This window comes from Ylistrum balloti, unplaced genomic scaffold (genome assembly GCF_031769215.1).
Source record: "Ylistrum balloti isolate Yb309-2 unplaced genomic scaffold, AGI_CSIRO_Ybal_v1 Utg370620, whole genome shotgun sequence".
Taxonomy (NCBI): Eukaryota; Metazoa; Mollusca; class Bivalvia; order Pectinida; family Pectinidae; genus Ylistrum; species Ylistrum balloti.
Window position 1 is genome coordinate 172751 of NW_026782380.1, and position 19048 is coordinate 191798.

Genomic DNA, 19048 nt, shown 5'->3' on the forward strand with positions numbered 1-19048 from the left:
TATTGCCCTGGTCTTATCACTGGTAAGATATAACACCAATACTACAACACTCTTCGCAGTACATCCAGTTCCAGGTTGAGCACACATCAATGGAAGACGCATCACTTGGATCTACAAAAACTACTGCAGGATTTTTTTCTTATAAATAATTTGTAAAAAACTTTATACAAGTCCTTGTATCCGAGTTTAGTTTTCTAAGGTAAAATTTAAATATATATGTGGTATATAATGCTGACACTAGAGAGTAGCGGTATACAGCAAGACCTGAGATTCTAAGTTTGGTATTGAAACAGATTGAGGTAAGTTACACATGAATGAGTTTTATGTATTTTCAGCATCAAGACCCTGAGTCATCATCATTTATGCCATTTGTTGGAACCTCTATTTCTTCATCTTCAAAAAAAACCTCAGATTCGGCCCTGGACCGACAACGTTGTGCATGAGGCAACTCATCTTCAGGATCAAATACAGACACTGATTTGTCAACACTATCAATGGAGAAACGTACATGACTGCCACGTCTTGGAGGTTCTGGGCTATAATCTGTCGGCATTAATGTGCGGCTGTAGCTAGGGCGCGAACGACTGGGATAACGATGTCTGTACTCATCAGCCAATGGCTCCATCTCATGACTCTCACTGCTCGTTGTATGGTGATAGCTGCTCGAAGTAGACATGGTAGACTCAGAGGTGGAATATCGTGTCTTGTCTCGACGGTCAGGGACAGAATTTGAGCAACATTCACTGGATGGCCAATGTAACTGAGTGAAACCCTTTGTTGGCCCACATACACACAGCAGGCCTTGGAAAAAAAATGTGGAGTAGGTCCAACTAATGGATATAATTAACATGAGAAAAATACCAAACTTCTGGTACACAAGAACTGTTGATGGCATCATCATGGCACCAGCTAGGAATGTTGTCAAAGCCGCCATGGAGATAACATTCCCAAGTCTGGCTACTGAAGTGGAAACTCGTGTCTTACGGTCAAAATCAGGGCACAGCTGGTAAGACACACCATAATGGAGTGTGTAGTCTATTGACATGCCGATGGCCACTGTGACCACCACAGACTCCAGAATGTTAAGATCCCATCCAAGCAGCACCAGAGCAGCCACAGTAGTAAACATCACAAATGCAATGCTCAATATAGCCAGGAAACTTATCAACAAGTTTAATGTTGTCAGGAATGCTACAACTGACACAACAGCCAGTGACACACCAAAGGCTAGTGGGGTCTCCTCCAGCAGACTATTTTGAAGATCATAAAATGCAAAGTCACTGATGAACCAACCATTCCTTATTTCAGGTGGGGCTGTTGAAAGCTCCTGCGTGACCCAGCTGTTCACTTTTTTATAAAAAATATTAATTTTGTCATAAGCAAAGGAAAAAGTTTCATTACTCAAGAATTGTATAATGAAGGCACATATTCTACCGTTGTAAAATCTGAGGCCTGGGGTGAAGAAGTTGTAGCGGACACCAGGAGTTGTCCTCAGGACTGGAATGTACTCTGTCAGACACTGGACCATGGCTGTGGAAGACAAGGGTTGGTTTTCTGTTGCATTACAACAAGGAGTGTGATCTACACCCTGCATGTAATCTATACAGGGCCTTTTCATCAAGCTCTGAAAGTCCTCAAACATACAGTTTGTAAATTGGAAGCCAGGTAATTCAAAATAAAAATCTGTCTGACGTATCTTCTTACAAAAATTCAAAAACCATTTTTGTGCAGGAATAGTTAAAGGATTGAAACTGTAATCAAACTTTAGCTCCCCTCTGTTGAAAGGATCCAGCCTGTTGCCATTGTCTGTAGGATGGACACCCCACACTATTGTCAGAGGCAACAATGATCTGTGCTCTGTGTGTTCTCTTTCAAACCAAAATTTACTGTTCAGCACAAAATCATAATGTTCAAACAGATGATCTGAAGAAAATACTTGGAATTTTTCAGAAGATGGTAGTTTTAATTTTGGGTAGAAAAATATCACAATGATACCACCAATTCCTATGCCTCCCAAAAGCACTATCCAAAGCATTCGTAATTTTATCATAATGAACGGTATCACCTTTTCAAAAAGCACCCTTGACCAATCAGAGAACTGATCGTGTACTTTGTATGGAACTATACACAGGTAGTAACAGATTCCTTTGCTGGTGAGGAACTCTGGGTTATACCAAGCTTCACAGTTACACCACTTGTCATGTATGATGATGGAAGCTGGCAGCCATGTCACCACCAACACAAAGTTGCAGACAACCGTGAGCCCTGCGTAGATACTGAAACACTTGATAGCAGTGATGGAGCTGATTGTGGTCGTAAACAAGGCTGCGGCAGTTGTAAAGCTTGTCACAAACATTGACAAAGTGGCATGTTTGAGTGTATTTGACACAATTTTCTCCAATGTCCCATTGTTGGGCTCCGACTTTGCTAGGTGCCAAACTTTACTATATATAAAAACATCATCAGCACCGATCGCAATCACAATTATCACTGTGACCAGGTTCATGTATGGAAAGAACTTAATCTCCAACACAAGCATGTAAAGGAAGTAGGCCAGCTCTAGAGACCAGAACATCATTAGGAATGTCATCATGGTGATGAACAGTGAGGCGCAGTACAGCCAGATGATGACAAAGATAACACAGGCAGCTGACACCAGCCATACTGTATCTGATAACAGGTACTCACTAAACAGTATATACTTGATACCAAAATTAACCCCAACGATCTGAACTTCCTCCAAAGACTCTGTCCAACCCTCCATGTGTTTATAAAGTTCAACAGTGTTCTCCTTGGCATACACAGGTAGGAAAGTTACCGCCCACTTTAACACTGGTCTTGTCACCTTGTTGTTAGCCTGCAGGAACTCAACGTCTGTTATGTAATGGAAGATATCATAGACAGTGTTCATCCTCATACACTTCTTAGGCATGTTGTTGCAGATATAACGTTTAGCTCCACGGGTAAGTGTGTCACAATTGTGTTTAAGGGTATAATTGTGATAGAAGGCTGCACAACTCTGTAACAAGCGTCCCACCTTGTTCACATCTTCATCGCTTATCTCTGAGCAATTCTTATGACCTGTCAGGAATGCAACGTAGTTACCTAAGGACCAGCTCCGACAACAGCTGTCATCATTGGCTCTCAAACACATACCTGGGTATGTGGGGTGTGTGTGAATGTGCTCCTCCTCAACACGACACATATGCCGGATCTTATCTGCAGAGAACAGGTTACTGCCATCCTTACTTTCAAATACAATTCTTGCCAAACCTCGATAGTCTTTATCTGTAAAATAAGGAGAGAAACTTGATAGTCCTAACCTATAATACAGTTTCCTGACTTTTGTGCAGTGTTTGGAAAACTCAAAATCAATTTTTATACCTAATTTGGTCAAAATAATATAAACATAACACAGAAAATCATCTCTTGTAAACCTTTGGTCAGTTTGAACAAAAATAAATATTGTTGGTTAATATCAAATTATACTTCTGAAAATAAGAGTGTGAACTATCAATGTTGACATTGCCCAAAATCATGATGAAGTGATTAAAAGTGTCCTTGTAAGGCAGTACCGAGAAAAATAAACGTTGATTATAAAAAGATGATCTTTTGAAATGCTTACTGTACTGCAATACATGTTAATTGACTATTAATATAGAACAGGTGTTCTTCATCACGTTGGATATTGCTACGAAAATGTATAAGTATGCTGAGTGTGGATTTAGACTTATTGCTATGGATAAATGTTTCTTAAAATATCTCTGACTCCTACACTTATTTATTAGTCATAATACACCGGGATAGTCTTTACGTGATTACCGTATAAAAATGTTATGTGAAGCATTGTTGCTCTTTTACACTAACCATGTTGACATGCTGTGGTCTATATATATTGATTCCTTGTAGTACAGAGTTGGGGCCTCAAGTTGTGCCAGCTGGTATGAGCATGGCATTATGGCAAGATGTGAAAGAAATCACATTAATCCATGCTAATTAAGTGACATGTATGTCATGTGACCACTTCCAATGGTGATTCACATTCTAATACCCACAGCATTTAACGTTGAAGTGAATTGTGATCACATACATGTAGTGCAATTACTGTGACACAAATGCCTTATTAATAGTTCTACTGTGTTCTCACAATAATATTGAAATTGTTTATACAATTTACAGACATGTCCATGAAGACCATGGCTTTTCCATTGATGTTTGAACAATTTAATTTTCAAGTGAAACAAGACTAGAGGAGGTTTGATCTATCACTAGACAGAAAATTATTGTTCTTGTCGAAAAAAATCATTTGTTCAAACTGACCAGAAGTTTACTGTAAAATACCCACAGATGTAATTATGATATGATAAAATTTATTATAAGGTCATTTTCTTTGATGACCTTTTAAAACATTTACTTAGTTACAATGTGTAGTTATCTGTAAGGTAAAGTTAGGAATATTTACCTAAAATTTATTAAGTAACTTAACATGTAATTAACAAGATATTAACGAGATATTATTACATGTACTTGTAATTACCTGTGAAATATCTGTACATGTACTTGTAATTACCTGTGAGATATCTGTACAAGTAGTTGTAATGACCTGAGATTTGTGTACCTGTACATGTAAGTACCTGTGAGATATCTGGACATGTACTTGTAATGACCTGAGATTTGTGTACCTGTACATGTAAGTACCTGTGAGATATCTGGACATGTACTTGTAATGACCTGAGATTTGTGTACCTGTACATGTAAGTACCTGTGAGATATCTGGACATGTACTTGTAATGACCTGAGATTTGTGTACCTGTACATGTAAGTACCTGTGAGATATCTGGACATGTACTTGTAATGACCTGAGATTTGTGTACCTGTACATGTAAGTACCTGTGAGATATCTGGACATGTACTTGTAATGACCTGAGATTTGTGTACCTGTACATGTAAGTACCTGTGAGATATCTGGACATGTACTTGTAATGACCTGAGATTTGTGTACCTGTACATGTAAGTACCTGTGAGATATCTGGACATGTACTTGTAATGACCTGAGATTTGTGTACCTGTACATATAAGTACCTGTGAGATATCTGTACCTGTACATGTAAGTACCTGTGAGATATCTGGACATGTACTTGTAATGACCTGAGATTTGTGTACCTGTACATGTAAGTACCTGTGAGATATCTGTACCTGTACATGTAAGTACCTGTGAGATATCTGGACATGTACTTGTAATGACCTGAGATTTGTGTACCTGTACATGTAGGTACCTGTGAGATATCTGTATCTGTACTGTAATTATCTGTGAAACTTGTGTATCTGTACTGGTGATTTCCTTTAAGATATCTGTACAGATACTTATAACTTTATTTTTTGTGTTTACGTATTTATTTGTGAGGTATGTCTAACAGTATTTACCTTGGAGGTTACAAAGAGAGGATCTTCTTGTGCTTCGTTTGACATATCCCTGCTCGTCCCAGAAGTCTGTGTCATTGCCGCTTTGATCCCTGAGTTGGTCTTCAATCTGGTCCTCAAATATACCTCCATAGGGTAGCAGGGTAAGTTTGTTGTCTGGGTTGAACATGACATTGTGATATGTAGTAAGTCGCTCTCCTAGATCTGTACCACGCGGCTCAAACCCCTGCAACAGTAAGTACAAGTGTACCAATATGATGTTCGCAAGGTAAGTTAACAAAAAGTATTTTGAAACATTGAAATTGATAAGACTTTTTCTGAAATGGGCACAACTTTTCAAGGAAGCAAACTGACCTTAAAACTTGCTTAAGTCTTCACGGACACTGTAATATAGTTCATATAAAGAAAACAAATGCAAAACTGCCCATATTCCAAATTTTTATTGAATTTGGAAATGAAAGTATAAATCATGCAAATGTTAAATCTTTAAAACACTGAATTCCTTTACATTAATGAAGGAAATCTTATTTCAAAACCATTTTAAAAATCATTTTTGATGACATGGTGTCAAACCTCATTTTAAGACCACCTGTATATCATAAATACTTGTCCATAAAGGAGAATTGTAAGTAGCAAAATGTCTTTAATAAATGCCATCTGTATAATACAAATACTTGTCTATAAAGGACACCTGTATATAACAGATACTTGTCTATATAGATCACCTGTATAATACAAATACTTGTCTATTAATGACACCTGTATATAACAGATACTTGTCTATATAGATCACCTGTATAATACAAATACTTGTCTATTAATGACACCTGTATATAACAAATACTTGTCTATATAGATCACCTGTATAATACAAATACTTGTCTATAAAGGCTTGCTGTATAACACAAATACTTGTCTATAAAGGCTTGCTGTATAATACAAATACTTGTCTATATAGATCACCTGTATATAACAAATACTTGTCTATATAGATCACCTGTATATAACAGATACTTGTCTATATAGATCACCTGTATAATACAAATACTTGTTTATATAGATCACCTGTATTATACAAATACTTGTCTATAAAGGCTTGCTGTATAATACAAATACTTGTCTATCAAGGACACCTGTATATAACAGATACTTGTCTATAAAGATCACCTGTATAATACAAATACTTGTCTATAAAGGCTTGCTGTATAACACAAATACTTGTCTATATAGATCACCTGTATAATACAAATACTTGTCTATTAATGACACCTGTATATAACAAATACTTGTCTATATAGATCACCTGTATAATACAAATACTTGTCTATATAGATTGCCTGTATAATACAAATACTTGTCTATAAAGGACACCTGTATATAACAAATACTTGTCTATATAGATCACCTGTATAATACAAATACTTGTCTATTAATGACACCTGTATATAACAAATACTTGTCTATATAGATCACCTGTATATAACAAATTCTTGTCTATATAGATCACCTGTATAACACAAATACTTGTCTATTAATGACACCTGTATATAACAGATACTTGTCTATATAGATCACCTGTATAATACAAATGCTTGTCTATTAATGACACCTGTATAACACAAATACTTGTCTATAAAGGCTTGCTGTATAACACAAATACTTGTCTATAAAGGCTTGCTGTATAATACAAATACTTGTCTATTAATGACACTTGTATATAACAAATTCTTGTCTATATAGATCACCTGTATAACACAAATACTTGTCTATTAATGACACCTGTATATAACAGATACTTGTCTATATAGATCACCTGTATAATACAAATGCTTGTCTATTAATGACACCTGTATAACACAAATACTTGTCTATAAAGGCTTGTCGTATAATACAAATACTTGTCTATAAATGACACCAGTATATAACAAATACTTGTCTATATAGATCACCTGTATATAACAAATTTTTGTCTATATAGATCACCTGTATAACACAAATACTTGTCTATTAATGACACCTGTATATAACAAATACTTGTCTATATAGATCACCTGTATAATACAAATACTTGTCTATTAATGACACCTGTATATAACAAATACTTGTCTATATAGATCACCGGTATAACACAAATACTTGTCTATAAAGACTTGCTGTATAATACAAATACTTGTCTATAAAGGCTTGCTGTATAACACAAATACTTGTCTATAAAGGCTTGCTGTATAATACAAATACTTGTCTATATAGATCACCTGTATAATACAAATACTTGTCTATAAAGGACACCTGTATATAAGAAATACTTGTCTATATAGATCACCTGTATAACACAAATACTTGTCTATTAATGACACCTGTATATAACAAATTCTTGTCTATATAGATCACCTGTATAATACAAATACTTGTCTATAAAGGACACCTGTATATAAGAAATACTTGTCTATATAGATCACCTGTATAATACAAATACTTGTCTATTAATGACACTTGCTGTATAACACAAATACTTGTCTATAAAGGCTTGCTGTATAACACAAATACTTGTCTATAAAGGTTTGCTGTATAATACAAACACTTGTCTATAAATGACACCAGTATATAACAAATACTTGTCTATATAGATCACCTATATAACACAAATACTTGTCTATAAAGGCTTGCTGTATAACACAAATACTTGTCTATATAGATCACCTGTATAATACAAATACTTGTCTATTAATGACACCTGTATATAACAAATACTTGTCTATATAGATCACCTGTATAATACAAATACTTGTCTATTAATGACACCTGTATAACACAAATACTTGTCTATAAAGGCTTGCTGTATAACACAAATACTTGTCTATAAAGGCTTGCTGTATAATACAAATACTTGTCTATTAATGACACCTGTATATAACAGATACTTGTCTATATAGATCACCTGTATAATACAAATACTTGTCTATATAGATCGCCTGTATAATACAAATACTTGTCTATTAATGACACCTGTATATAACAAATACTTGTCTATATAGATCACCTGTATAATACAAATACTTGTCTATATAATGACACCTGTATATACAAATACTTGTCTATATAGATCACCTGTATATAACAAATACTTGTCTATATAGATCACCTGTATAATACAAATACTTGTCTATAAAGGCTTGCTGTATAATACAAATACTTGTCTATAAAGGCTTGCTGTATAATACAAATATTTGTCTATTAATGACACCTGTACATAACAAATACTTGTCTTTAAAAGCCTCTTATTTAAATTTCCACTGACAAGACAATACAGATCTATGTTAAGGACACCTTCCTTTAAAAGCTATTCCGTTTGACCCCTTAATTAGACTTTACAAACTGATTGACTGTATTTCACTATCTAATTCATACTAGTTCCTCCCATGATTTTCACTATCATGTTATCAATTGTATTCAGAACAACAGGATGATTAATACCAAACTGAGTTCAAATTTGCCCACAATTCAACAAGAGTAGACTTTTATAAAGACACCAATAATATACTTACTGCCATAGGGTCTCCAAAGTCTGGAAGTTGTATAACTGTAGTGGAGAGTATGAGACAGGTGGCTACCACAACAAACACCACCACTAGTACCACATAAGGGTAGTGGGCCAGTACCCTCACATAGCTGAAATGTGAAAGTACAACCTCATCATGTAACAGTGTACCAAAATTATATCTACAAAGGTACTGGGAGTACCTGGTACCAAGATGTAGATGTTATATATGAAAGTGCACATTCCTTCTACATGTGTGATGTTATGTATTGCCCTGAAGTACATACAGCTGCAGTACAGTCAAACCTGTCTATAAAGGTCACTCAAAGGACCTGAAAAAGTGGCCTTTATATAGAGGTTCAATTACTATGAATTGTATTACCTACAGAACCAAAAAGCAGCCTTTAAAGACAAGTGGCCTGTGCAGAAATGTGGTCTTTAAGGCAGGTTTGAATGTATATGAAAGCATTTTTGAGATCCAGTACTTTCATATCACTGTAATGTCAAGAGGAGGCATACCTACATCAAACAGCTAAAATGTTCAACAGTTTGCATCCTCATCATACAGTTATGAAGTAAAGGTTAGTATTATCATATAGGGATTTTATTTTTATGTTAACCATGGCTTTATGCAGCGTTCTTCTATGAATATATTCTATGGAGTGTATTAGAATACATTTTTAGGAAAATTGCTCCATAAAAGCATGGTTAACATTGAAATAAAATCCAATTCCCATATCTACATGTCCGTGTTGTTTCGTTAAAATTTACTTCTTAGCAGGTGTTAGTACATGTGTCATAGATGGAAGGGGTTTAATGAGTAGAAATGTCAGCGATGACTCTTCACAACAAATTGAAAATTGAAATTTTTCCTCCACAGTAACAAAAAGTTTCCTTTTTAAGTGTGATAGTTACATAAAAACAGAACATTTTCACAGATTATCATATTTAATCTTATTGAAAATTTTTACATCTTACTTGAGAAAAAGTTGTGTAAATATATGTAAAAAAAACAAAATGCAATTATGTATCTATGTGTTAGGCAAAAGTAGTCTCTGGAAGTTCAAAGTTCAATGTTTCCATGCTAGTATGGTAAACATTTTAATATGGTCACTTTGTATAGAGATAAACCTTTGCAAGAGTTAAAATACAGCTGTGATGAATAAGGTTAGCACTATCATACAACTATGATGGATAAGGTTAGCACTATCATACAACTGTGATGGATAAGGTTAGCACTATCATACAACTCTGATGAATAAGGTTAGCACTATCATACAACTCTGATGAATAAGGTTAGCACTATCATACAACTCTGATGAATAAGGTTAGCACTATTATACAACTGTGATGAATAAGGTTAGCACTATTATACAACTGTGATAAATCAGGTCATCACTATCACACAAATGTGATAAATCAGGTCATCACTATCATACTACTGTGATAAATCAGGTCATCAATATCATACTACTGTGATAAATCAGGTCATCACTATCATACAAATGTGATAAATCAGGTCATCACTATCATACAAATGTGATAAATCAGGTCATCCCTATCACACAGCTGTGATAAATCAAGTCATCACTATCATACAAATGTGATAAATCAGGTCATCACTATCACACAGCTGTGATAAATCAGGTCATCACTATCACACAAATGTGATAAATCAGGTCATCACTATCACACAGCTGTGATAAATCAGGTCATCACTATCACACAAATGTGATAAATCAGGTCATCACTATCACACAGCTGTGATAAATCAGGTCATCACTATCACACAAATGTGATAAATCAGGTCATCACTATCACACAAATGTGATAAATCAGGTCATCGCTATCACAAAAATGTGATAAATTAGGTCATCGCTATCACACATTTGTACCTATAGATATTAATTTTGGAACAGTAATTACAACTAGGAAATGTAATTGATTACAAGTATCATTATCTGTTTGTTGCCAACATCACCAGTTAGGAAATATCAAATTGACTATCCAAATTCTGAAAGTCATGTTTATTTAAAATCAGACAAGCACATCTCCTCTGAAAAAGCTTTATTCTTTGCCTTTCAGACATGTTAGAAAAGAAAGAATAAATAAGCAAGGTGAACTGAATGCGAGGAGTCACAACAAATCTGTTTCCATCCAGATTGGACTCCCAGATTTACTATCAGAAGTAGTCCAGTATGACCTTTGACCTATTGATTTTGATCAATTACCAGTAACATATCATCTGGTGTAGAACTTTCACTTGCCATATTACAGTGCTTATGTAGATTAATCTGCTGAAGAGTTCATAAATATTGTGTGCAATTTTTGTTTTGCTTTGAACTGAAACAAAATACACAAACGTACTGAAAAACTGATGATTTTATGGCTGTCTCAGTTTAACTGAGACTTTAAATTTATTGACATGCTTTCACTTGACAAAGTTTGAAATGTCACCAAAGCATTTCTTATGAGAAAAAATGAATGATTTGTGAGCTCAGTCGTACCGTTCATATGGGAAGACATTCCTTTATATTGTATATGTGTAAAGTGTCACAAGTAATGATGTCTGAATACAAAATGATCATAGGGCCTGTATTGCTCACCTTGTTTAGTTTGCTGAAACTGATTAAAGGTAAAGGAAAAGTATTTAAAATCCTTGTATCTATTTTCCAATAAGGCCCCACCTCTCCTCCCCAGGGGGGTTAGATGCAATGTTTGCACAAAAATTAGGTTCTTTTCAGCAAGGATGCTTCAGATAAAATGTAGACAAAATGGAATCATTCCAACAGAAGAAGGATTTTAAAGAATTTGTTCTTTTATCACTACTCTGCCCCACCCCACTCATCCCAGAGGGCCAAAATCAACTGTTCATACACAACTGATCCCCTTCACTCAAGCATATCTCAGACCAATTTGGGATAGGATCCTGGCATTTCTTCATAAGATTAATGATAATAATAAAATAATTTAAATAATTTGCTCTATTTTCACTATTGGGCCCTATCCCTTTCATCTAAGGAGGCTGAGATCCACTTTTTTTTTTTCAATTTGATTCCCCTACATCAAAGTATGTCTCAGACCAAATTGGGACAACATCTAGGTATTCATATATAAGAAGAAGAATTTTCAAAGAATTTGCTCTATTTCCACTATAGAGCCTCACCCCTCCTGCCCCTGGTAGCCAAAGCCAAAAGTTCATTAAAAACTAATTCCCCTTCATCCAACAATGCTTCAGACCAAATATGGGCAAAATTCAATCATACCTACAGAAGGAGTAAGATTTTAAATAATTTGCTGGATTCCCCTATTGGACCCTGCCCCTCCCAGCCCAGGTGGGCCCACCATTTATACAGAATTGATTCCCCCTTCACCCAAACATGCTACAGACCAAATTAGGACAAAATCCGAATATTCATGCAGGAGAAGTAGTATTTAAAGTATTTTCTCTATTTATCCAATGGGGCCCATCCTTTCTGCCCCAGGGGGCCAGGACCCACCATTTATACAAAACTCATTTCCCTTCAAACAAGCATGCTTCAGACCAAGTTCGGACAATATCCTGCCATTCCTGGAGAAAAAGATAGATTTATACAGAAATTAATAGATTTTCCCCATTGGGCCCCGCCTCTCCATCCCAAGCAGTCCAAGACCCGGTGTTTATACAAAATAATTTCTCCTATTTGCCAGATGAGCTAATAATGGTGGAATGGGCATAAATAATATTGTTAAACAGAGTCACAAGCTTTAATAACAGTGAACAGAGCAAGAATTTTAAAAAATTGTGTTAGAAGAAATAATATGCATTTTCTGTGGCACTGTGACCTTAAAATCATCATTAACACAACACAATTCTCTGCCTGTAGGTCCTAATTGCACTTAATGTAAAAGCCAATGGTCTAAAACTTACCTCATCGTTGTCCAGTGGACCTCGTTCACATTCCTATCTACACCAGATCATGGCAACAACAGCGCCGAGGCTAACAACCCCTGACTTGTTTTGTAACATTCTGGACTCAAAGCTTACAACACCTGCAACCATAATGTAAAAAAAAATCAAATTTTTCCCAGTTTTTCTCGAGAGTATTAGCCTGGGAATGACTTCTTTGGAATGAGGATGGATCATGGATACTAAAAGAGAATCAGGGCTTGCTCTGTCAGACTTTGAAATGATAAAGAACATCTTGGGCTGGCATGTCATTAACCTGTAGTGGTAAACTGATAAAGGATTGTTTTTGGGCTGGCATGTCATTTACCTATAGTGGTAAGCTGGGAAAAAGATCTGTTTGGGCTTGACATGTCATTTATCTGTAGTGGTAAGCTGGTAAAGGATTGTTTTCGGGCTGGCATGTCATTAACCTGTAGTGGTAAACTGGTAAAGGATGTGTTTGAGCTAGTACATTGTTTACCTGTATGGTAAGCTGATACAAAGATTTGTTTAAGCTTGGCATGTCATTTACCTGGGGTGGTAAGCAGGTAAAGGATGTGTTTGGGCTTTGCATATCATCTATCTATAGTGGTCAACTAGTAAAGGATGTATTTGGGCTGGTACATTGTTAACCTGAAGTGGAAAGCTGATAAAAAGATATATTTGGGCTAGTCATGTCATTTACCTGTAGTGGTCAGCTGTAGTGGTATGAAAATATAGGATGTATATGGACTGGTGTGTTGTTTACTGAAGTAGTAAGGTGATTGTTGATGTGTATGGACTGGTGTGTTGTTTACTGTAGTAGTAAGGTGATATAGAATGTGTATGTTGTTGGCCTTGTTTATGATGTATTAAGTGTGTTGTTGGCCTTGTTTATGATGTATTAAGCGTGTTGTTGGCTTTGTTTATGATGTATTAAGTGTGGTGTGTTGTTGGCCTTGTTTATGATGTATTAAGTGTGTTGTTGGCCTTGTTTATGATGTATTAAGTGTGGTGTGTTGTTGGCCTTGTTTATGATGTATTAAGTGTGTTGTTGGCCTTGTTTATGATGTATTAAGTGTGTTGTTGGCCTTGTTTATGATGTATTAAGTGTGGTGTGTTGTTGGCCTTGTTTATGATGTATTAAGTGTGTTGTTGGCCTTGTTTATGATGTATTAAGTATGTTGCTGGCCTTGTTTATGATGTATTAAGTGTGGTGTGTTGTTGGCCTTGTTTATGATGTATTAAGTGTGTTGTTGGCCTTGTTTATGATGTATTAAGTGTGTTGTTGGCCTTGTTTATGATGTATTAAGTGTGTTGTTGGCCTTGTTTATGATGTATTAAGTGTGTTGTTGGCCTTGTTTATGATGTATTAAGTGTGTTGTTGGCCTTGTTTATGATGTATTAAGTGTGTTGTTGGCCTTGTTTATGATGTATTAAGTGTGTTGTTGGCCTTGTTTATGATGTATTAAGTGTGTTGTTGGCCTTGTTTATGATGTATTAAGTGTGTTGTTGGCCTTGTTTATGATGTATTAAGTGTGTTGTTGGCCTTGTTTATGATGTATTAATGTGTGTTGTTGGCCTTGTTTATGATGTATTAAGTGTGTTGTTGGCCTTGTTTATGATGTATTAAGTGTGTTGTTGGCCTTGTTTATGATGTATTAAGTGTGTTGTTGGCCTTGTTTATAATGTATTAAGTGTGTTGTTGGCCTTGTTTATGATGTATTAAGTGTGTTGCTCGCCTTGTTTATGATGTATTAAGTGTGGTGTGTTGTTGGCCTTGTTTATGATGTATTAAGTGTGGTGTTGGCCTTGTTTATGATGTATTAAGTGTGTTGTTGGCCTTGTTTATGATGTATTAAGTGTGTTGTTGGCCTTGTTTATGATGTATTAAGTGTGTTGTTGGCCTTGTTTATGATGTATTAAGTGTGGTGTGTTGTTGGCCTTGTTTATGATGTATTAAGTGTGATGTTGGCCTTGTTAATGATGTATTAAGTGTGTTGTTGGCCTTGTTTATGATGTATTAAGTGTGTTGTTGGCCTTGTTTATGATGTATTAAGTGTGTTGTTGGCCTTGTTTATGATGTATTAAGTGTGTTGTTGGCCTTGTTTATGATGTATTAAGTGTGTTGTTGGCCTTGTTTATGATGTATTAAATCTGGTGTTGGCCTTGTTTATGATGTATTAAGTGTGTTGTTGGCCTTGTTTATGATGTATTAAGTGTGTTGTTGGCCTTGTTTATGATGTATTAAGTGTGTTGTTGGCCTTGTTTATGATGTATTAAGTGTGGTGTGTTGTTGGCCTTGTTTATGATGTATTAAGTGTGTTGTTCGCCTTGTTTATGATGTATTAAGTGTGGTGTGTTGTTGGCCTTGTTTATGATGTATTAAGTGTGTTGTTGGCCTTGTTTATGATGTATTAAGTGTTGTTGGCCTTGTTTATGATGCATTAAGTGTGTTGTTGGCCTTGTTTATGATGTATTAAGTGTGTTGTTGGCCTTGTTTATGATGTATTAAGTGTGGTGTGTTGTTGGCCTTGTTTATGATGTATTAAGTGTGTTGTTGGCCTTGTTTATGATGTATTAAGTGTGGTGTGTTGTTGGCCTTGTTTATGATGTATTAAGTGTTGTTGGCCTTGTTTATGATGTATTAAGTGTGATGTTGGCCTTGTTAATGATGTATTAAGTGTGTTGTTGGCCTTGTTTATGATGTATTAAGTGTTGTTGGCCTTGTTTATGATGTATTAAGTGTGTTGTTGGCCTTGTTTATGATGTATTAAGTGTGTTGTTGGCCTTGTTTATGATGTATTAAGTGTGTGTGTTGTTGGCCTTGTTTATGATGTGTGTGTTGTTGGCCTTGTTTATGATGTGGTGTGTTGTTGGCCTTGTTTATGATGTATTAAGTGTGTGTTGTTGGCCTTGTTTATGATGTATTAAGTGTGTTGTTGGCCTTGTTTATGATGTATTAAGTGTGTTGTTGGCCTTGTTTATGATGTATTAAGTGTGTTGTTGGCCTTGTTTATGATGTATTAAGTGTGGTGTTGGCCTTGTTTATGATGTATTAAGTGTGTTGTTGGCCTTGTTTATGATGTATTAAGTGTGTTGTTGGCCTTGTTTATGATGTATTAAGTGTGTTGTTGGCCTTGTTTATGATGTATTAAGTGTGTGTTGTTGGCCTTGTTTATGATGTATTAAGTGTGTTGTTGGCCTTGTTTATGATGTATTAAGTGTGTTGTTGGCCTTGTTTATGATGTATTAAGTGTGTTGTTGGCCTTGTTTATGATGTATTAAGTGTTGTTGGCCTTGTTTATGATGTATTAAGTGTTGTTGGCCTTGTTTATGATGTATTAAGTGTGGTGTTGGCCTTGTTTATGATGTATTAAGTGTGTTGTTGGCCTTGTTTATGATGTATTAAGTGTGGTGTGTTGTTGGCCTTGTTTATGATGTATTAAGTGTGTTGTTGGCCTTGTTTATGATGTATTAAGTGTGGTGTGTTGTTGGCCTTGTTTATGATGTATTAAGTGTGGTGCGTTGTTGGCCTTGTTTATGATGTATTAAGTGTGTTGTTGGCCTTGTTTATGATGTATTGTGTTGTTGGCCTTGTTTATGATGTATTAAGTGTGTTGTTGGCCTTGTTTATGATGTATTAAGTGTGTTGTTGGCCTTGTTTATGATGTATTAAGTGTGGTGTGTTGTTGGCCTTGTTTATGATGTATTAAGTGTGTTGTTGGCCTTGGTTTATGATGTATTATGTGTGTTGTTGGCCTTGTTTATGATGTATTAAGTGTGTTGTTGGCCTTGTTTATGATGTATTAAGTGTGTTGTTGGCCTTGTTTATGATGTATTAAGTGTGTTGTTGGCCTTGTTTATGATGTATTAAGTGTGTTGTTGGCCTTGTTTATAATGTATTAAGTGTGTTGTTGGCCTTGTTTATGATGTATTAAGTGTGTTGTTGGCCTTGTTTATGATGTATTAAGTGTGTTGTTGGCCTTGTTTATGATGTATTAAGTGTGTTGTTGGCCTTGTTTATGATGTATTAAGTGTGTTGTTGGCCTTGTTTATGATGTATTAAGTGTGTTGTTGGCCTTGTTTATGATGTATTAAGTGTGTTGTTGGCCTTGTTTATGATGTATTAAGTGTGTTGTTGGCCTTGTTTATGATGTATTAAGTGTGTTGCTCGCCTTGTTTATGATGTATTAAGTGTGTTGTTGGCCTTGTTTATGATGTATTAAGTGTGTTGTTGGCCTTGTTTATGATGTATTAAGTGTGTTGTTGGCCTTGTTTATGATGTATTAAGTGTTGTTGGCCTTGTTTATGATGTATTAAGTGTGTTGTTGGCCTTGTTTATGATGTATTAAGTGTGGTGTGTTGTTGGCCTTGTTTATGATGTATTAAGTGTGTTGTTGGCCTTGTTTATGATGTATTAAGTGTGTTGTTGGCCTTGTTTATGATGTATTAAGTGTGTTGTTGGCCTTGTTTATGATGTATTAAGTGTGTTGTTGGCCTTGTTTATGATGTATTAAGTGTGTTGTTGGCCTTGTTTATGATGTATTAAGTGTGTTGTTGGCCTTGTTTATGATGTATTAAGTGTGTTGTTGGCCTTGTTTATGATGTATTAAGTGTGTTGTTGGCCTTGTTTATGATGTATTAAGTGTGGTATGTTGTTGGCCTTGTTTATGATGTATTAAGTGTTGTTGGCCTTGTTTATGATGTATTAAGTGTGTTGTTGGCCTTGTTTATGATGTATTAAGTGTGATGTTGGCCTTGTTAATGATGTATTAAGTGTGGTGTGTTGTTGGCCTTGTTTATGATGTATTAAGTGTGGTGTGTTGTTGGCCTTGTTTATAATGTATTAAGTGTGTTGTTGGCCTTGTTTATGATGTATTAAGTGTGTTGTTGGCCTTGTTTATGATGTATTAAGTGTGGTGTGTTGTTGGCCTTGTTTATGATGTATTAAGTGTGTTGTTGGCCTTGTTTATGATGTATTAAGTGTGTTGTTGGCCTTGTTTATGATGTATTAAGTGTGTTGTTGGCCTTGTTTATGATGTATTAAGTGTGTTGTTGGCCTTGTTTATGATGTATTAAGTGTGTTGTTGGCCTTGTTTATGATGTATTAAGTGTGGTGTGTTGTTGGCCTTGTTTATGATGTATTAAGTGTGTTGTTGGCCTTGTTTATGATGTATTAAGTGTGTTGTTGGCCTTGTTTATGATGTATTAAGTGTGTTGTTGGCCTTGTTTATGATGTATTAAGTGTGGTGTGTTGTTGGCCTTGTTTATGATGTATTAAGTGTGTTGTTGGCCTTGTTTATGATGTATTAAGTGTGTTGTTGGCCTTGTTTATGATGTATTAAGTGTGTTGTTGGCCTTGTTTATGATGTATTAAGTGTGGTGTGTTGTTGGCCTTGTGTGTGTTGCTCGCCTTGTTTATAATGTATTAAGTGTGTTGCTCGCCTTGTTTATAATGTATTAAGTGTGGTGTGTTGTTGGCCTTGTTTATAATGTATTAAGTGTTTTGTTGGCCTTGTTTATGATGTATTAAGTGTGTTGTTGGCCTTGTTTATGATGTATTAAGTGTGGTGTGTTGTTGGCCTTGTTTATGATGTATTAAGTGTGTTGTTGGCCTTGTTTATGATGTATTAAGTGTGGTGTTGGCCTTGTTTATGATGTATTAAGTGTGTTGTTGGCCTTGTTTATGATGTATTAAGCGTGTTGTTGGCCTTGTTTATGATGTATTAAGTCTGGTGTTGGCCTTGTTTATGATGTATTAAGTATGGTATGTTGTTGGCCTTGTTTATGATGTATTAAGTGTGGTGTGTTGTTGGCCTTGTTTATGATGTATTAAGTGTTGTTGGCCTTGTTTATGATGTATTAAGTGTGTTGTTGGCCTTGTTTATAATGTATTAAGTGTGTTGTTGGCCTTGTTTATAATGTATTAAGTGTGTTGTTGGCCTTGTTTATGATGTATTAAGTGTGTTGTTGGCCTTGTTTATGATGTATTAAGTGTGTTGTTGGCCTTGTTTATGATGTATTAAGTGTGTTGTTGGCCTTGTTTATGATGTATTAAGTGTGGTGTTGGCCTTGTTTATGATGTATTAAGTGTGTTGTTGGCCTTGTTTATGATGTATTAAGTGTGGTGTGTTGTTGGCCTTGTTTATGATGTATTAAGTGTTGTTGGCCTTGTTTAT

At 35.4% G+C, this 19048-nt stretch overlaps 1 protein-coding gene across 1 annotated transcript; it reads right to left on the minus strand.

Moving 5' to 3' along the window:
- Positions 1 to 337: 337 nt before the first annotated feature.
- LOC132557058 (protein dispatched homolog 1-like) lies at positions 338 to 12874 on the minus strand. The gene is made up of 4 exons (XM_060221538.1): positions 12870 to 12874; positions 8967 to 9090; positions 5425 to 5647; positions 338 to 3288 (listed from the first exon to the last, which is right to left on the minus strand). The coding sequence occupies exons 1-4, from the start codon at positions 12872 to 12874 to the stop codon at positions 338 to 340; spliced, it is 3303 nt and encodes a 1100-aa protein (XP_060077521.1).
- Positions 12875 to 19048: the final 6174 nt, after the last annotated feature.

Coding starts and splice junctions, on each gene's coding strand:
- LOC132557058 (XM_060221538.1), bottom strand. Junction 5,648..8,966: donor ACTTTGGAGACCCTATGGCA/GTAAGTATATTA, acceptor TTACTGTTGCAG/GGGTTTGAGCCGCGTGGTAC. Junction 3,289..5,424: donor CTCTCTTTGTAACCTCCAAG/GTAAATACTGTT, acceptor CTTATTTTACAG/ATAAAGACTATCGAGGTTTG.